Raw genomic sequence first — 16722 nt, 5'->3', positions numbered from 1 at the left:
TTATTAATGCTCTTGTTTCCTTATCTGTCAGGTATTCATCTATAAGTTTCAGTTTTCTCCACGTCTGAATTTCAGACATAACTTTTTCAAAAAAGACACAATCTCTTGAGAACCAGCTTCACCCAGTTATAAGTAATTTCCCAGACTTTGTTGTAGCAGTCTTTCTTTTTCTTGGCGGTAGTTTCCATCAGAAATCCACATGGCTTGTGGCTTTTTGGTGACTCTCAATTTTCCCCATTGGGAATAGTGTTGGCGGCAAAGATGGTGGCAGACGAACCTGCGCTTGACAGGCGCATGCACAGGACGTGATATCAGCTTTCCCTGCTTTTTTCACAGCCTCTGGAAAAAAAAGTGTTGCAGTGTTGACTCTTTAAAACGAGACCCAATTAAAATGTAATGTGTCGTCTATATGGGACATATGGGACATGGCATAAAAATGCTGTTCAGTCCTGCATAAAGTGCAACACCTGCTCACCCTAATCAGCACGGCTATAGTACTGATATATTGTAATATACAGGAATATAACAAGTAATATATGGCTGTATCGTATAGTCAGTTTCTCTTTGGGATATCTTATGTTACATTACAGATCCAGTGATCCTGCACGTGTTATAGTTGTTATGATGCCGTAATCAGATATGTTGGCGTGTCAGACTTTTGAGTGTGTCATCATACAAGAGACTGATATAAATGTTTCCCTCCAAAACTGTTGGCACAGTCAGTGTGGGGGAAGTAATTTTGGATGTCAAAACTTGTTTTTATTTGCAACTCAACACTTTGAAAAATTGCTTTTGGCATCATGATGTAATCTTCTGCTTGCTAAAGCTTATAGCAGAACAACACTGGTAAATCTGTGGGGAGATATACACAAGTCCTCAACTGATAGACTGCAGAGAATTGAGATGGCGCCAAGGTATCCCAGATGGTGGCAGCATTACTCTGCTGCTACAATGATGTCCCTCTCAAACCCTTTTCTGCCACATTGCCCCGACACAGTAATCCCCTAAATACACTTCCACATCCAGTGCTACAAGATAAAGCACTGAATATCCCCCCCAGTGGCAGTGTTTGCACATTACACACATTACAAGCAATTTGACTCATGCTGCTACATTTGTAGCTTCCAACATGAACACAGATGATGTGAATATTTTTCCACTAATGACCCATTTCAAGCATTCCGTGCAATGGCCCGGAACAAGCACTAATGTAAATGATGCTTTAAGTGTAAGCTGGCATCATTTGGCCGAAGGGGAGGCCCATTACTCAGTGAGGACTTAAGGCCTTCGTTTTCCCGTCAGTGCTCCAGCCTCCAATATTATTACTCCTCGTGACTGGGTACGTTGATCACTCTAACTGTGATGTGCTGATAATTACGGAGGTGATGATGATAATGATGATGTCTTTGGACAGTGCAGTTAAATGTGTTCAGAAGCTGACTATCGCTTGTGAACATGGTGAGCCGGTTCACAAATTTGATGGCTGCGGCCACTTCTCAGTTCTGAGCAGTGCACCAAAGACGCATACTATTATTTTGGAATGCTATTTGCATAAAAGAAACTGTCTGCAAGCAAAATCTTTATCAGGCTTCTGCCTTTCTACTTAGAATGTCTTTTGTTGTTGTGTTTACATTGTCCCTGTAAGGCCCTGAGTTAATACAACTGCAGAGTACAAGTATGGTTGTCCTTGGTTATCTGCTATTTGGTGTGGAGGCTCATGTAGAAAAAGGTTAGAGTCTTCCAGCAGAACTCTCTCCATCCAGGTTGGTTTCACTTGAAAGTGGCGATTTACACTTGAGTACCATGTGGTCATCCATCAACTCTGTCACACTGTGTGGAGCTTTTTTTTTTGCCCTATAAAGTTATAATCCCGACTTTTGCAATACAAACATATCATTCATTATTTGTAATCCTAAATCTTGTGTACTTGCTGTTCACGTACGTGTCATGGGAGAGAATTATGTGATTTTCTCTTTCTTCTGGCTTTAGAGCTTTATCATGTGTTGCATTTAGATGTGTTCTTGCATATTGAATCTGTCAGCATCAGGCAGATGTATATTTATTTAAATCACACTTTTTTTTTGGTTCGCTATTGCTTGGCTTCACAATTTGATTGAGTTTCACTTCGACCTGTTCAGTCATAGAAATGCGGTCCTTGGTGCTGAGCTATAGAGATTGAAATGGACACTCTCGTTATTCTTGTCCATTCAGTCTTTTCTGACTGCTTTTATAAAAAATAAAAAAAAAGATAAAGCCATGTGCTGATCAGATTCCACAGTGTTAAACCCTCCTTTTGAAAAAAAAACAAAAACCAACACAGATAGAGGGGTCGACTGATTGGATTGTATAACGCTCACCCAGCCGAGCAGGAGGGAGCTACATTAACATGGAGACCAACTGTGCTTTATAACCTCCCCCACCCCCCATTGCTCCTTTTTAACTGGAACCCCCAGAGCAGTACTGATTGAGGGGTGTAAACGACAAGGGGATGAACTCTCTTCATCAGGGACTCGCTCCTCAGCAGGAACCCTTTCCAGTCAGGTACACTGGGGAACATGACTTCCCGCAACCTCTTCAAACTGTACAAAGACAACAGGGAACTGTAAATCGACTTAGTGAGGCGCAACCCTTTGTGTCTATTTAAAGTCTTTTTGGTTGCACAAGGGAGACCTATGCAGATGAAAGCTGTAGCCTCCAGCATGTTCAAATATAAGGGAACTGGAAAGTTTTCTCCTTGGCCCTTGCTCCTCCAGTTGTCTTGCTCAGCACTGCGCTCTCTCAGGCATCAATATCTGTTTTGATTTGAAGCGATGTGTTGGTTGGAAGGAGTTGCTGACCTAAAAAGAAACCAGTCTATTTGGAGACGTGGATAAGTTCACTATCATCTGCCTCCACACATGAAGTTATTTCTATATCTTAACCTATCTATGCTTATAAGTTGCTCCTCATTTATTCTGTGACTTTGCAGTGTCTGCTTTCTTTGATTGCATTGTTATTTTTTCTCTCTATATCTTTGTAGCTTTCTATTCCCGTTTGCTTCTTAAATTCTAAGTAGCTTAAACACAATTGACTTCTTACAAAAAGTTCCACTGTAGATGCTCAGTAAGCAAAAAACTGTTTCATTCAATTTGAAGTTAGCAGCTAAATCAGTGTAGAGGGGAAAGTGAACTTGACTGCGTTTTGGGCACGAGTCCAAAACCCCAATTAGGAACACACAGCTGGAGAACAGGCTATGTGTGTTTATGTGTGTGGCATTTTAATTGAAAGTCACTTTGTTTCCTCTGCAAAGCGAACAGTATCTTTCAGGCAGCAAGATGTGGAAAATCCAGTTCATGCACTGTTCATTTTTAAAAAGCTCTAGTCACCATCTCCGTTCTAATACCGTTTGGGCAACCTTTCCTTCTTGGAAAAAGAAAAGCCTGTTGGCCATTTGAAGTTTGGAATAATTAAAGGCGTACACGGGCCCTCAAAAAGCATTAGGCTGCACAATTTAAGGAGCCAGCATGGAATTAATAGTGGCGTTTGTAGCCAGCTGCGTGGTTGCCTTTGAAGGAGCTGTCAAACACTGTTATTGTCTCTTCACAACATTCTCCAATACATTTTTAAGTTGTTATAATCTGGTTATCAGCTGGTTGCCAGTAATACAAGAGTGCAGTTTGTCAGGAACAGCATTTAATCCAATATAGTTGGTTCTTTACCAAACTCACTCTTGGATAGTAACATACTTTTAATTAGCAGTTATAGTTGACCAATAGCAGTTGTGTCGCGCCAAAGAAGCTCCAGCTGTTGCTGTAAATTGATGAATTTGCAATGAACCCAACATTATAGAAATCACACACAAGTTGTTGTAATTGTAGCTCTTGTAATGCTGATATTTGCCTAATGGAATAAAGCTCTGGATAGTTTTAGTCCCGTCAGCGTAAGAGCAGTTTGAACATGTTAAACTTAACAGGGGGAGCGACTCTACAATCAAAACCTTTTCTGCTTGTTAGATACGGTGTGCGTGCCTCGCTAACTGGTGTGAAATTAATAGTAGCTTGTTAACAGGCTGAGCTAGTGGGTTGTCAAAGAGCTTTTATGGCACTCAAAGTCCTTCTGATCTTTATAGATGCTGTGTGTAACCCAGTTAATAGCAATATTTAACTCAAGCTATTACTGCTTTAGTGTAGCTGCGTTCTTTAACAGCATTTTAAATTTTCAGTGCTGCCAAAAAGCCTATGAAAATGTCTATATCAGGTTCACTCAGCTGCTGGTTTCAGGAGTAGCCGGGCTTCCATGCTGCTTAACTACTTCATATATAGTTGCCATGGAGATTTCATTTTGGATTCTTATTTTAAGCAATAGATTTAATTTTCAAATGTCTCAGTCTGTTCAAATCAGATCAAATGAACTCAAGTGCCCCTGCGGGGTTGAGCTTTCACACTAATTCTTCTCGATGAGATGGGCTGGAAAGAGAAAATATTTGTGCCAGGCTGGAATGTTCTTCTTCTTTTTTTTTTTTAACATGCTTTGTTTTCAAAATAGCATAAAAAAAAACAAAACTCAAAGGGATTGCAGTCAGTTAAATTGGAATGCTGCACAGCTGTTCACTGTCGATAAGGAACTACGCAACATATTGATGTCATCGCTGTAACAATCGCCCAGAGTTTGAACTGTGTGTGTCCGTTAATTTCATTGTGTCTTAAACTTTTTATTTTTATTTGTGTGAGCAGTCCAGACCAGGCCAGACTCTGCGATTTGGAGGACCAGACAAGGGCTTCCAAGAAGGGCATGTGGAGTGAGGGCGGCGGCACACACACCATCCGTGACCTCAAGTACACCATAGAGAATCCCCGCAACTTTGTCGACTCCTTGCACCAGAAACCTATCAACGGTAATGAGTTTGTGGAGGGCCATACACACCGAAACACTCGCAAAGATAGAGCGTGGCCTCTGAAACAAAGACATGTGGCACATAAAAAAAACACATTGCATCAAGCCTCTGTTTTCTCATAAAAGCCAAATTTGCTGGCTCCGTCAGAAATCCATTGTTTCGTCTGATTTTATTATGAATATCTACTTCACAGGATGTAATGGCGCACAGTGTGTCATCCCTCATCAGCTCATTTCTTCAGTCTCTCATCTCTGACCCACTCGAGGTGTAATGTGCCACTCGATTTATTTTCCAGACGACTGCCGGTAACTGTGGCTTAGCTCGTTTCACTACCCTCCAATTGAATGGGAAAATGAACAGGAGGCGGCTTTTTTCATTTTTTTCATTTCTTGTTCTTACCATTTATGAGAGACATTCAGGGTTATTTTCAAATTGGAGGCAGCAATCCAGCTGAAACACTTTAAATGTGAAAACTGGAGTACAAATTTCTCTCTCATGTTCTTATACGTGCACACAGGTTATACTCAGAGAGAAACCTTTAAGACAGCCCATCTCTAAATACTACATTGGTGCGAAATTCTTTTTACTCACATTCTGTAAGTTACCTCAAAAGCTTTTCAAATAAATTGACCTTGCATCAAACTTGCTCCCAAAGAAGAGTGGCTGTGTTGTTATCCTGAGCTACAAAGTGTCCCAGATCAAAGTATGATAATTATCTATAAAACATTCCTTCTCCGCTCTTAGTGCTCACTGTGATATTCTTTATTAAATCCCCTACTTGCTTCTGAACTTAGGAACATTAAGGGTTGTACTACAGTAAAAAAACAACAACATTTGTTCTATTTTGTCAAAATCATGTTCTGTTCTGCCGGAAAGGTTTTAGAAGTCACTACGAGCGTGATGTTACTCTATCTGCTGGGAAAACAATTGAAATTCGCTGCAACCAACATGAATTCAAGCTGCGCACAGCCTTTTTATGTTGTGAAGAAAGGAAATCTTCTTCCAGGAGCCTTTTTTAAGCCCGTTGTACAGGGTGTTTGATAACGATGGGTTTTGGTTGGAGGATCACTCCAAGGGGAGTTCAATCTGTCAAGCAGGCCGAGACTTTCTCCTCTCCAAGAGCTACCAGAGAGCGAACCGTTCCGGTCCCACCGTTCAGTAAAACACTGGTTATTTCCGGCTGATCACAGATGCTACTGTTATGAATTCAATAAGGGTCCCCCAGCGGGCTTCCCTGAAAGAATCCGCTCTTGGATTGCGCCCTCGGTCACTAATAATTCACTCCTACATCTCAATCCTTACAATCCTACATGTACCTAAGCCACGCACCTTATCATTTATGAAGTCCAGCATGCATAAAGTAAAATCGTTTCTTCCAGCTTGCAAATAAGTAAGTCTAACCTAAGAGCTGGAGGTCTGTGAGCACATTGACACACTCACCTCTCCTTTTCAAAAACTTCTCCATTCTGATCTCTCTCCTCCCCTCAGCCATCATCGAGCATGTGCGTGACGGCAGTGTTGTTCGTGCCTTGCTGCTCCCCGACTACTACCTGGTCACTGTCATGCTGTCTGGTGTTAAGGTAACCACCATTCACTTACTGCATGTGCAGATATGGTTAAATATGAACTGTTAAGCAATTTATTTATTCATTTTGTTGGCTAACCGTTTTATTGTTGGGAGACGACAGTAACAACAAGTCGTCAAACGAGGCTAAGTCCACACCGAAGGCTTTTAGTTTGTAATGGATACAGGAAGTCGCGGAATTCGTCCGACCAATGACGTAACGTTAATGGTGTATTTCAAAAGACGTTGTAGAAGTAACGTGCCTTTTTTTTTTTTTTCTTTGTTGTTGTCTCGTTCCTTTGGTTTCTTTGTTCTAGCAGTGTCATATCCGCACCACTAAATTTCCCCATCAATCTCTTTCACCAAGCTCGGCTCTGCCAATAGACCACTCAAGATAACTAATCTTTTTCATCTCCCACTCGAAGATATTACATCCATTTCAAGGTGTTCTTTGTCTCATTGTTCAAAGACTTGTCAAACTCATCGCGCCTGTTGTGCTTAGATCTTTCTGGTGTTTTGCCACACTCAGAAGGAGATCACAGAAAGCACGTACAGCAAGGTGACATCGGTTAGAAGAGGATATCAGACCCAGAAAAAAACCCAGTCATGAGTGCTTTAGCAAACAAACAAAATTAGTTTTTTGAGTTACTGGTTGTCTGTTGAAATTTGCGTTTTGACAAATGTGTGCTTCTCTTGTAATATAGACGTAATCAATGAAATGGGGCATATTGTAATACACAAAAGTCTGAAAAATTCATATCGATTAAGGCATGAGTATTGTTTTTTTGTTTTTTTTTCTCTTCTAAAGTGTCCCACATTCAAAAGGGAAGGGGATGGCACAGAATCGCCAGAGTCATTCGCAGCAGAAGCCAAATTCTTCACTGAATCCCGTCTGCTGCAGCGAGATGTTCAGATCATTCTGGAGAGCTGCCCCAACCAGATCATTCTGGGCACCATCCTTCACCCGGTAAAACACAGGAATCATCACCTAGTCATCGAAAATCGTGACTTTTTATATTATGATTATAATATGATTATATTATGTATTCACTGTGGCTGTTTCTTTTCCCTGTGTCAGAACGGTAACATCACAGAACTCCTGCTGAAGGAAGGCTTTGCCCGCTGCGTGGACTGGTCCATGGCTGTTTACACCCAGGGAGCTGAGAAACTCAGAGCTGCTGAACGGTATGTAACTGAACGCACAGAGCGACCGGCTGTCCACGGGAAATATGAACTTGTTGAGTGGAGTCGTGTGTTGGTCATGTTTTTTTGTTTGTTTTGTTAACGAGTCGATAGTAATAGTGTACTTTCAAACACTACAGGAAATGAAGAACTGTCATATTGATTCCTAATCAACATGCCAATAAGCAGTTTAGTTGGTGGCAGACGAGTGGTTCTGTTATGCTTTCTTAAATTCAGCTTTACCTCAGCTGAAAGAAAATAGTGTTAGAAGCCAGTTAACAGAAAATTCGTTTCTGGAAATTGCTGATATAATACAAGGCAAAATAAAGTAGGTTCTTGAGGAATTGAAAATGTTTCTGCAAATGAAAAAGACCTATGCACAGGTACATACATTTAAGACAACTTTACTTGAGATGTAGAATCTCACTGTACGTTTGCAATGCTACTCATTCGTTTCAATCACGCTACAATAACTGTAGGCTAATCGTGTCGGAATTTTCTCACTTTAATGAGCTTTTGTGGCCTTTTCCAGCAGAATGGATAATTTCTTGTCACTTGATTAAGCCCTTTATGTCCTCATAACTGACTGATGATGATTTTGTGCTTGGTCAGATCTGCTAAAGAGCGCAAGGTCCGCATCTGGAAAGACTACGTGGCACCCACAGCGAACTTGGACCAGAAGGACAGACAATTTGTGGCCAAGGTGAGGTCTTAAAGTGACTTTATAAGCCGTGTCCCATTGGTGAAGGTCTTCTCTCTGTATAATTTGGTCTTAATGCCTCTTTGTTTAGGCCTCGAACGTCAACTTTTTTCCGTGGGCGATCCTTTTGCTTCTATTGAAAGTCCTCACTTATCACTACAGAGAAAACGCAGGTGTAGGATATAAACCTTTCATCCTGACATGGAGACATTGTCAAGCCTGAATAAGACTTGGCTGCAGTACTTACGGAAAGCCAGCTGTTTCCCTTGCTTGTCACCATTTGATGCCTGCTGCAGCATTTCCAATTTTCTTTCAGCACTGCAGCAAAAGCAAGGACACTTTGAGATTTCTAATGAATCACATCTTCCTGACATGTTGTATTGTCACATTTCCTTCCCACCACATAATACAATGAAAAACTCCCTTCAGTAAAGGCACGAGGAAAGGTAAACCAGAAATTTGAAGCAATACCCAGGCAAATTGGCACCAAATCGCCATCGTATACTGGAGCAGCAGCACAAAACAACCCCCAAAAGATATTAGCTGTGAAGGTTATTGGTCAGGGCCTCAGGAGAAAAGACGTGTCCTTAATATCAAGTACAGAGAGGTGAAATCCCTTCTAGGTGTTCGCAAATATTAGTCCAAACCAAGTAAGATTGACTGCTTCATACTTTTACAGTCTAAACTCACTTCATAAGATGACATATTATAGCTTCCAAGTTGTCACTTTAATATAAAACAACTTTAGCCTTAAAACACCAGCTTTGAATCTGGTCCCTTCTGTGAGCATTTTGGTGATGGGATGCATCCCCTCTGTTGATATATATTTCTCTTAGACTGTTAAAAAATATAGTTTAATTCCTTTTTTGTTTGCTCTCTCCATACCCTGAACTTTTAAGACCCTGAAAGATTCATGGCTGGCCTGAGGGTTACATAAAAGGTGTTGCTTTGGCAATCTGCTTACAGAATGAATTTGATAAACTGCACACGCATAAAGAAGGCACAAAAAAGAAACTATGTGTATGTATATTTTTTCCTGAGTCAGAGGAAAGAGGCTAGAGAAAGGATAAAACATTTATATTATCAGTGTGAGCTGCTCTCAGATCTCTCTGAACCCCCTCAATAAAAAAGGATTGGATGTGGGCAGTGTGGGAGTGAGGGAACATTTGGTTGGTGAGCTCAGCGGGGTGTATGAAAAAGAGGTACAAAGAGTATGGAAAAAAAAAAAAGTGGGAGGTTGAGGTTTAAGACGAAACTGAAAGTTTGTGTGGAGAGGTATAGGATGAAAGGACACGTGAAGTGAGACTCACTCTTGCATGTTTGTTTTATTTCCGGCTGCTGCGGTACTGCACTGCCGATGCCCCTAGTTGAAGCTCGATGCACTTTTTGATCTCTATAGCACGCTTTTTTGTCCTCTCTCCCCTGCAAACGCTCTCCCCCAAAGGTGCCACAGAGGAGGCTTGCTCTCTGCTATGTTCGTCAGTTCGTTTGGGGATTAAAAAAAAAAAAGCCATCCCGGGACTCTATGCTTTGTGCACGGGGTGACTTCTCTATATTATCACCTCTCTGGAACTCGGATGGTGGTTTTGAGTGGGTTGAAAGGCCTCCGAAATGGCACGAGGACCGGGTGTCTCTGAAAATATTGCTCTAAAGGCTGACAGTCGTGATGGAAAATGTCACGCTGACCCTGCAGCTGCTTGAGCTGTTTCAAAGCTAAGTACATATCGGACAGGCTAAGGTTACTCGGGCCTGTCATTGCCCCTCTGTAGTTGTTTCCGTGACATTTGACGGCACCTAATACTGCAATGCACCGACTCTCACAAGGACATATCTATCCATCAATCCCATCGTCATACACTCCTCCCCTCCCCTCTCCTCGTCCACTCCACTCTACTTTTCACTTCCTATTACCTGAGTGATGGATGGAGTGGAGAGGCACAGCAGGTCCAATCCCCACCAGTCAATCCTGCTGAGGCATCTTCCTTTTTTGACTGTCTCGCCTCTCTCCTCCCGCCTCTACCGGGACCACAGAAGCGAACGTGGGCCGCGTCCCAGTAGGTGACCTCCCTCCTTGGATAATAACTCAGTGTAGTTTAGTAGTTGCATAAATATCTTATCTAATCCCAAGTTAGGAGTAAAAACACAAACAAACAATTTAAGGATAAATGCTCCTTAATATAATAGTGTGCAGGAGCAACTACAAATTCTTAACATATAGAGAGAGTACTCTTTAATACTGTGTTTAAGAGGGAAAGAAGGACATGAGCGCCTCCTTTAAAAAAATAAGTCAGACAGCTTCTTTAAGAAATTAAAAAGTCACTTTTGGGGAGGACAATGAGAGAGGGTAAATTGGTTTGTGCTCGAGCTAAGATCTGTCAAGTGGAAGGGCAATAAGGTAGAAAACTCTCCAGATTATTGGTACTCGTTCCATGATAATGTCCTCTTAAAGCATTACACACTTGTCAGCCACTTTTTCATCCAGCGGGCACCCCGGGGCCACACTGAAGTGTTTATCGTGCCATCAAAACCACCACTAGTTTATGTGAAACCATGTAATCTGGGTGATAAATCACGTCTACCGGGGGGCAAAAAAGAAGCACAATGCATAGGTGTTGCTTTTGAGGGAGGCGATCTGACATGAGTAATGTCCTGGCTGAGCCTGTGCTCGGCCCTGTGGTTAAAACCAACTTAATGGATTAGCGGTGACAACCGACACATCCACTAACGGTGCCCAAGATCCTCCTCGCAGGAGGGCCAATCCCGACCACTGCAGATGTCATGTCCTCCGCGGGCAGAGGGGGGCAGTAGATCTCCACCTCTCGCCTGTCAGATTGGACCAGTGAGTCATGCTTGCCAGCCTATTTGTCTTGTCTGCCTGCTCGCTCGACCCTCATGTCAGCTACTTTCCAAAGACTTTTTTTGCTCTATTTTCTCTATCTGTTCTCCATCTTTTTCTTCTGTCTCTGTTCCTGTGATATTTGCTGTGAGATTACACTCCGTCTCTCTGGCGCCTTCCATCTTTCTGTTCCTCTATCTCTTTGGTGTGTGTGTGTGTACGCGTGTTGATCTGTCCTCCTTCGCCTCGCTCGCCTCCTCCGGCTGATAATTAGCCAGTAAATGCTGAGCCATTTTTATTCTGCTCCTGCCACATTCTCTCGTACTTTATTTACTTGGGCAGGCCACAAAATGACCTTGTTACAGTGTGAATTCGTGTAGGCTGGTGTGTGTGTGTGTGTGTGTATGTGTGTATGTATGTGTGTGTGTGTGTGTGTGTGTGTGTGTGTACGTACGTGTCTTTTTATGCAACCCCCCCCCCCCACCCTCATCCTTGCACTTACTCATTACACCTCTCTGTCTCTCTCCCTCCTGCTCCCTATGTCTCTGTATCACTCCCACTCAGCTCAGTGATTAGTGTATGATGTATTTTGGCTGCTGTTGTGGACAGCCTATTTAGCATGTGGGCTTGTCTAATTTCTGTTCCCTGGTGGCAAATGCAATGGCAGTTTGATTTGTTTTTATAGAATAATGAATGTCCCAATGAGCCCGATACACCTGGATTTGTGTCTGCACTGTACACTCAAAAAGTGCTCAACTGTGTCCTCCATTGTCGCTTTGTTTTTCCACCAACATGGTCCAAATTGTGGTTGATGCATGGCTCAGACCTGCATCTCTGTCTTTGGGGTGCTTAACTCCAGCGCTACCTCCATACGTACTACAGTTTGACTGATGTTGTGGCCATTTGATGCACATGTGGGCGGCAACATGTGTAGGGCGATTGATTTTTCACTGTCTTGCAAGTGGCCTACTTAAAGGCTCTGTGTTTGGACACCTTCTCCAACTCAATCACATTATACCCCCAATCTGTCTTCTATCCTGTGAAAATATATATATATATATATTCACACTTTTTGAGTATACATTTCTTTAAGATTTATAATTAGTGGACCTGGTTAGAAGTTTCCATACATATACATCTATATACAGTTCTGAGTGTGTTTGTGGTTTTCTCTTTTCAATCTGCATTGACCAGATCAGCCAGGCAGAAAGTCAGACAGCACCAAGCCTCTGGTCAATTTAAAAAAAAAAAAAAATGCCATGTACAGACTGACAATTGTATATCATATTCACAAAATCAATGCCTACCCCCTGCTGTTTTAAGTAGGACAAGAAATGTGCTCTCCCCCTGCTAACAGGCTCTATGGGAAAGTTTTTTTTTTTTTTTTTTTAACAGGTAAAACACAGCAAACTGTATCAACTGTGTCTGTACGGTGCAGCACAAAGTAGAAAATAATACCTGTAAGCACAAAAACAGACGAAAATGAAACCATTTAACAAAAATGGGGCTAAAATGACTAAATCAGTAAGTTATAAAACGGGCACACAAAATGCTTTGCTTGTGATATGCTCCTCGTGGGTTTTGAAGCCGTGCAGAGGTTTGGGAAATAAAAGCTTCGCATATCCAACATGACTGATCCGTGCCCGGTGGAAACAGCAGGTAACACTCTAGTCAACTATAATTTAACAGCTGTAGCTTTGATCTGCACACACTTCTGCACTTTGTCTGCTTTAAGCTACGGTTTTATCCCTTTGGTACAGAGAGAAAGAACATTTAAATGCCAAACATAAATTAGTCCATGTGTTTAGTTACACTTGCAAAGGTCTCTAAAACAAAATGCTGCCAGCCAGTAGTTGGGCAGAGGGCTGTTTAATGCTCTGCCAGTCTGTCTTTAACTGGATGTTTGTGTTTTAAAGCGTTTTCTCCTGCACTCTGTCTCCCTCTTCCTCCCTCCCTTCCTCCTGCTGCCAATCCCCCAGATAGCAAAACGTCCTCGCCCTGTCCTCCAAACCTCGCTGGCCTGCTGGGAAGCCTTCGCTCGCTTACTTTACTCAGTCACTCCAGGATCGCGCTTTCTTACCCTCGCTCTCAGTGCCTGCTGCTCGCGACAGCGCCCGATCTGCACTGTCACTCTCTTTTCTACCTTTGAATAGATCTCTTCCTCTCCATTTATCCTTTACCTGCTCCTTCACTTCCCATCTTTCTTTCAGTCTATCTGCTCACTCACTCACAAAAATGCAACGCCAGTCTTTTTTGCTCCAACACTCCTCCAGCCTGCAGGGGTGTGTAATTCCCCCATGGATTTAGAAGTCTTTTGGACCCTTAAATTATTTTCTGATTGACTTTCATGGGTCTTCTTTTTGCCGACCTGACCCCGCCCCCTCCCTCTTGCCTTTCTCTTGCTGCGTTTATGTTAACCACTCCCTCTCCTCTGCTTTCCTGTAGGTGATGCAAGTGGTCAACGCCGATGCCATGGTGGTCAAGCTCAACTCCGGGGAATACAAAACCATCCACCTGTCCAGCATTCGGCCGCCCAGGATTGAGGGAGAGGTACAAACAAACCTGTGTCCGTCTGCTTGTGTATGTGCACACGGCTATGATGCGCAGTCAGTGGCTGCTTGTGAGCGTGTGTCGTCGTCATATGTGGGAGAGAGTTGTGGTTGTGCATGGTCAGCCAGTTCATTAGAAGCTCCTCGGAAGCAACCAGTGTCAGTGTTCACGGCCGATCGGAATTACTAAAACAGAATGTTTCCATTCCCCTTCAGCTTTCTCTGTTAAATTCTCAGGCCCTCTCCACATTGCACATTAGTCTCCTCCATCTTTAAATGACCGTGTGATTAATTCTGACCACTTGGTGGCGCCCCTGCTGTTGGGCGACATGCAAACACAGTGAAACACTTGCGCACACCCAGTGGTTGCAGCACTGCAGAGAGCAAGAGGGATCGATTTTTTTTATTTTTTATTTATTTATTTGTCTCCCTTCCCTTTTCCCCGTCACACTCCCTCTCTTTCCTCAGAATCACCTCAAACTGTGAAAACACACGTATACATGCTTACACACACACATACCTACCGACACTAGGGAAATGTACATGTATTGACACAATAGACAGCCTGGAAAAGAAACTGCATGTATGCAGTGATACCTCGAGACACAGCAGTCTACTGTGGTGAAAGTCACCACCAGGGGATTTATGGGATGAAATTTAGCCTTTTCTTTTTATTTACCACAATACAATCAAAACTTGCATTGATTATTCCACCAAAAGGTTTCATTTAAACACTGGGATTTTCTTTTTGGGGAGAAAACAAAGTGATCAGATTTAATTTCTCAGTTATCACCCGTGTCTGAGTCCTTCTAGATAGTCCTTTCTAACAGCAGGAGGCTGAAAACAAATCTCTTAAACTCAAGTTTTAGTTTCACAACAACAGTGTTTTATGCAATCTATTGAATGATGCTTCCTGTTAACACGTCCCTCTTCCCGTCGACACACTGTTTAGCAGGTCGTTCCTCACATTTCCCTGTTCGAAAGGTACGAGACGCGCCGCGTCTAGGCAACAAATGTAAAAGGCAGCGAGCAGAAAGTCTGCACTAGCCTTTTTATTTCGTCTGTTTTGATTGTTTTTGTTTTTATTGACTCCCACTTTCCGCATCCTGGTTCCTATCTTTTCCTCTTTACTGTCGTCTGGGTTGCTTTTTTATTCCCTACCCTGGCATCGTTAGTGCCTCTCATCATTAAGACATTACTTTGTGTCTTTCCCTGCCTGCCTTCTTCCCCCTGTTCTCTCTTCCTCTCCCTTCTCCACAGTCACTTTCTGCCGTCCTCTCCCTCCGGGTGTGCAGATTGTTGACCTGCACCGTTGCCCTTCATGTGTGTGTTTATTCTCCTTAGCTCTCTGTGGTTGTAACAAGCTTGTGGGCAAAAACATCTCTCCATTTTGTCTTTCTCTCTCCCATTTTAGTTTCCTTAATTTGGTTTCCCTCTCTTCATGCCTTTTTATTCCCCTCCATCCATTATTTTGGTTTTCTCAATGCCTCCCGTTATTTCGTCTGTCGCTGTCTTTGCACCAGATGCTTCAACAGTATGTGTTTTGTGCTTCATTACACTGTCGTATGTTACAGGGAGCATGGGAATGTGAGGCCAGATGTGAGTGAGTGAGTGAGTGAGTGAGTGTGTGTGTGTGTGTGTGTGTGTGTGTGTGTTATTTTTATTTTATTGGTGTGATATTCGCACAGCGTTGAATTGCTATTGTTGCACTTCTTGCATATTTAATTGCCATCGTGTATCAGATTTTTTTTGTGCAAACACTCATATTTATCAACCTCAGTCCGTTTGGGGAACCGGCTCACTGAGCTGGTAGGGTGAAATTTGTATTAGTCTCACTGTCTAACACTGTAATTATAATGTAATATCTATTTTCAACTTGGCAAATCTACTTCCACAATTTGTTACTAGCTGTTATTGTAACACTTCCACATGCTTATAAAGTGCGTAGACTGATGTGTCACTATCAAACTGTAATGCACTTGACTTTTAAGTTATATATGATTATATGTAATGATTAGATTATATGACTTGGATTATATATGATTACATTATACATGTCAGCATTAGGGCCCTTTTTTGTGACTGCTGGAGCAGCTTCTCCTTTCAGAGGCGGCGTTTCATGTAAACTGTTGCTGCTGTATTTTGTGTTTTAATAAGGGATGTTCATGGTGCTGCTGCTGGTGCTGTCTGTTAGCTAGTTATTTCTGTCTTTGAGCTAAAGAGCTGCCTGCCTGTCTGTAATGCTGTTGGCTCAGCTTTGAGTTTTGTCGCTATGGCAGCAACGCTGAGTTGCGATAGGTTTGCCGAGACTGTGATGAGCCCTTCTACTGAAAAGTAGAATATGGGTAACTGACAGAGAAGCTCTGAGATTTCTGGTGTCTTAACCAAGTATTGTTTTGTATATATTCATGCACACATTTTATGTCTGGCCTCATTTGCCAGGTGGGCTTGTGTCTGACCACTATATTAAGCCAGTAAGCTTACGTGAGCAGGGGAACTCAATTTCATGCCCTGTCCGCATACCTTTACTGATGTAGATGTCGGCGTTCCCCTTCACTTACTGGAAGTCATTCTGGACATTGTAATTTTCCTTACATTACTGTAGCATGAATGATTTTGAAAGAAATATTGGCATTCACCTGTGAAAGTGTTTGAAATAAGGAGCACTCGGCAGCCATGAGGCACGCAGGTGCAGGTAGGAAGTTTCAAACTGAAAAAGCCTGTTTTTTTTTGTGTGTGTTTTTTTTTGGTGTGTTTTAAGCAGTCCGGCTGAGTCTTACCTTTAGGTCAAGAGAGGGAGAGGTCACGGCAGGTATCACTCAGCCAGATGCTCTACACACACTGACATCCTGTTGGCTAACAGTGTCACGAGTGAGCTGGCTTCTTGCTTGCAGTGCAGCAGACAGGCACAAAGACATGGTCACGGTTTGAAGCGCACATGCACACACTGAGACATGCTTGGTTAAGCTGCATTAGCCTATGTCAGGAAACATCTTGGAAATTGGCGTCAGAGTGTGC

General features: G+C 42.5%; 1 protein-coding gene across 1 annotated transcript in view; it reads left to right on the top strand.

The window, feature by feature from the left end:
• Nucleotides 1-16722, top strand: part of snd1 (staphylococcal nuclease and tudor domain containing 1) — a 169609-nt gene that overhangs the window by 6750 nt on the left and 146137 nt on the right. The window contains exons 5-10 of the mRNA XM_069164812.1: nt 4713-4873; nt 6362-6453; nt 7246-7404; nt 7516-7622; nt 8232-8322; nt 13601-13705. Coding sequence (XP_069020913.1) covers nt 4713-4873; nt 6362-6453; nt 7246-7404; nt 7516-7622; nt 8232-8322; nt 13601-13705 — 715 coding nt within the window. The remainder of the gene's footprint in view (nt 1-4712; nt 4874-6361; nt 6454-7245; nt 7405-7515; nt 7623-8231; nt 8323-13600; nt 13706-16722) is intronic.

This window comes from Embiotoca jacksoni, unplaced genomic scaffold (assembly GCF_022577435.1).
Source record: "Embiotoca jacksoni isolate LCO1_2020_lvr unplaced genomic scaffold, fEmbJac1.0.p SCAF_32, whole genome shotgun sequence".
Classification (NCBI taxonomy): domain Eukaryota; kingdom Metazoa; phylum Chordata; class Actinopteri; family Embiotocidae; genus Embiotoca; species Embiotoca jacksoni.
This window is presented reverse-complemented; position numbering and strand designations above follow the sequence as displayed.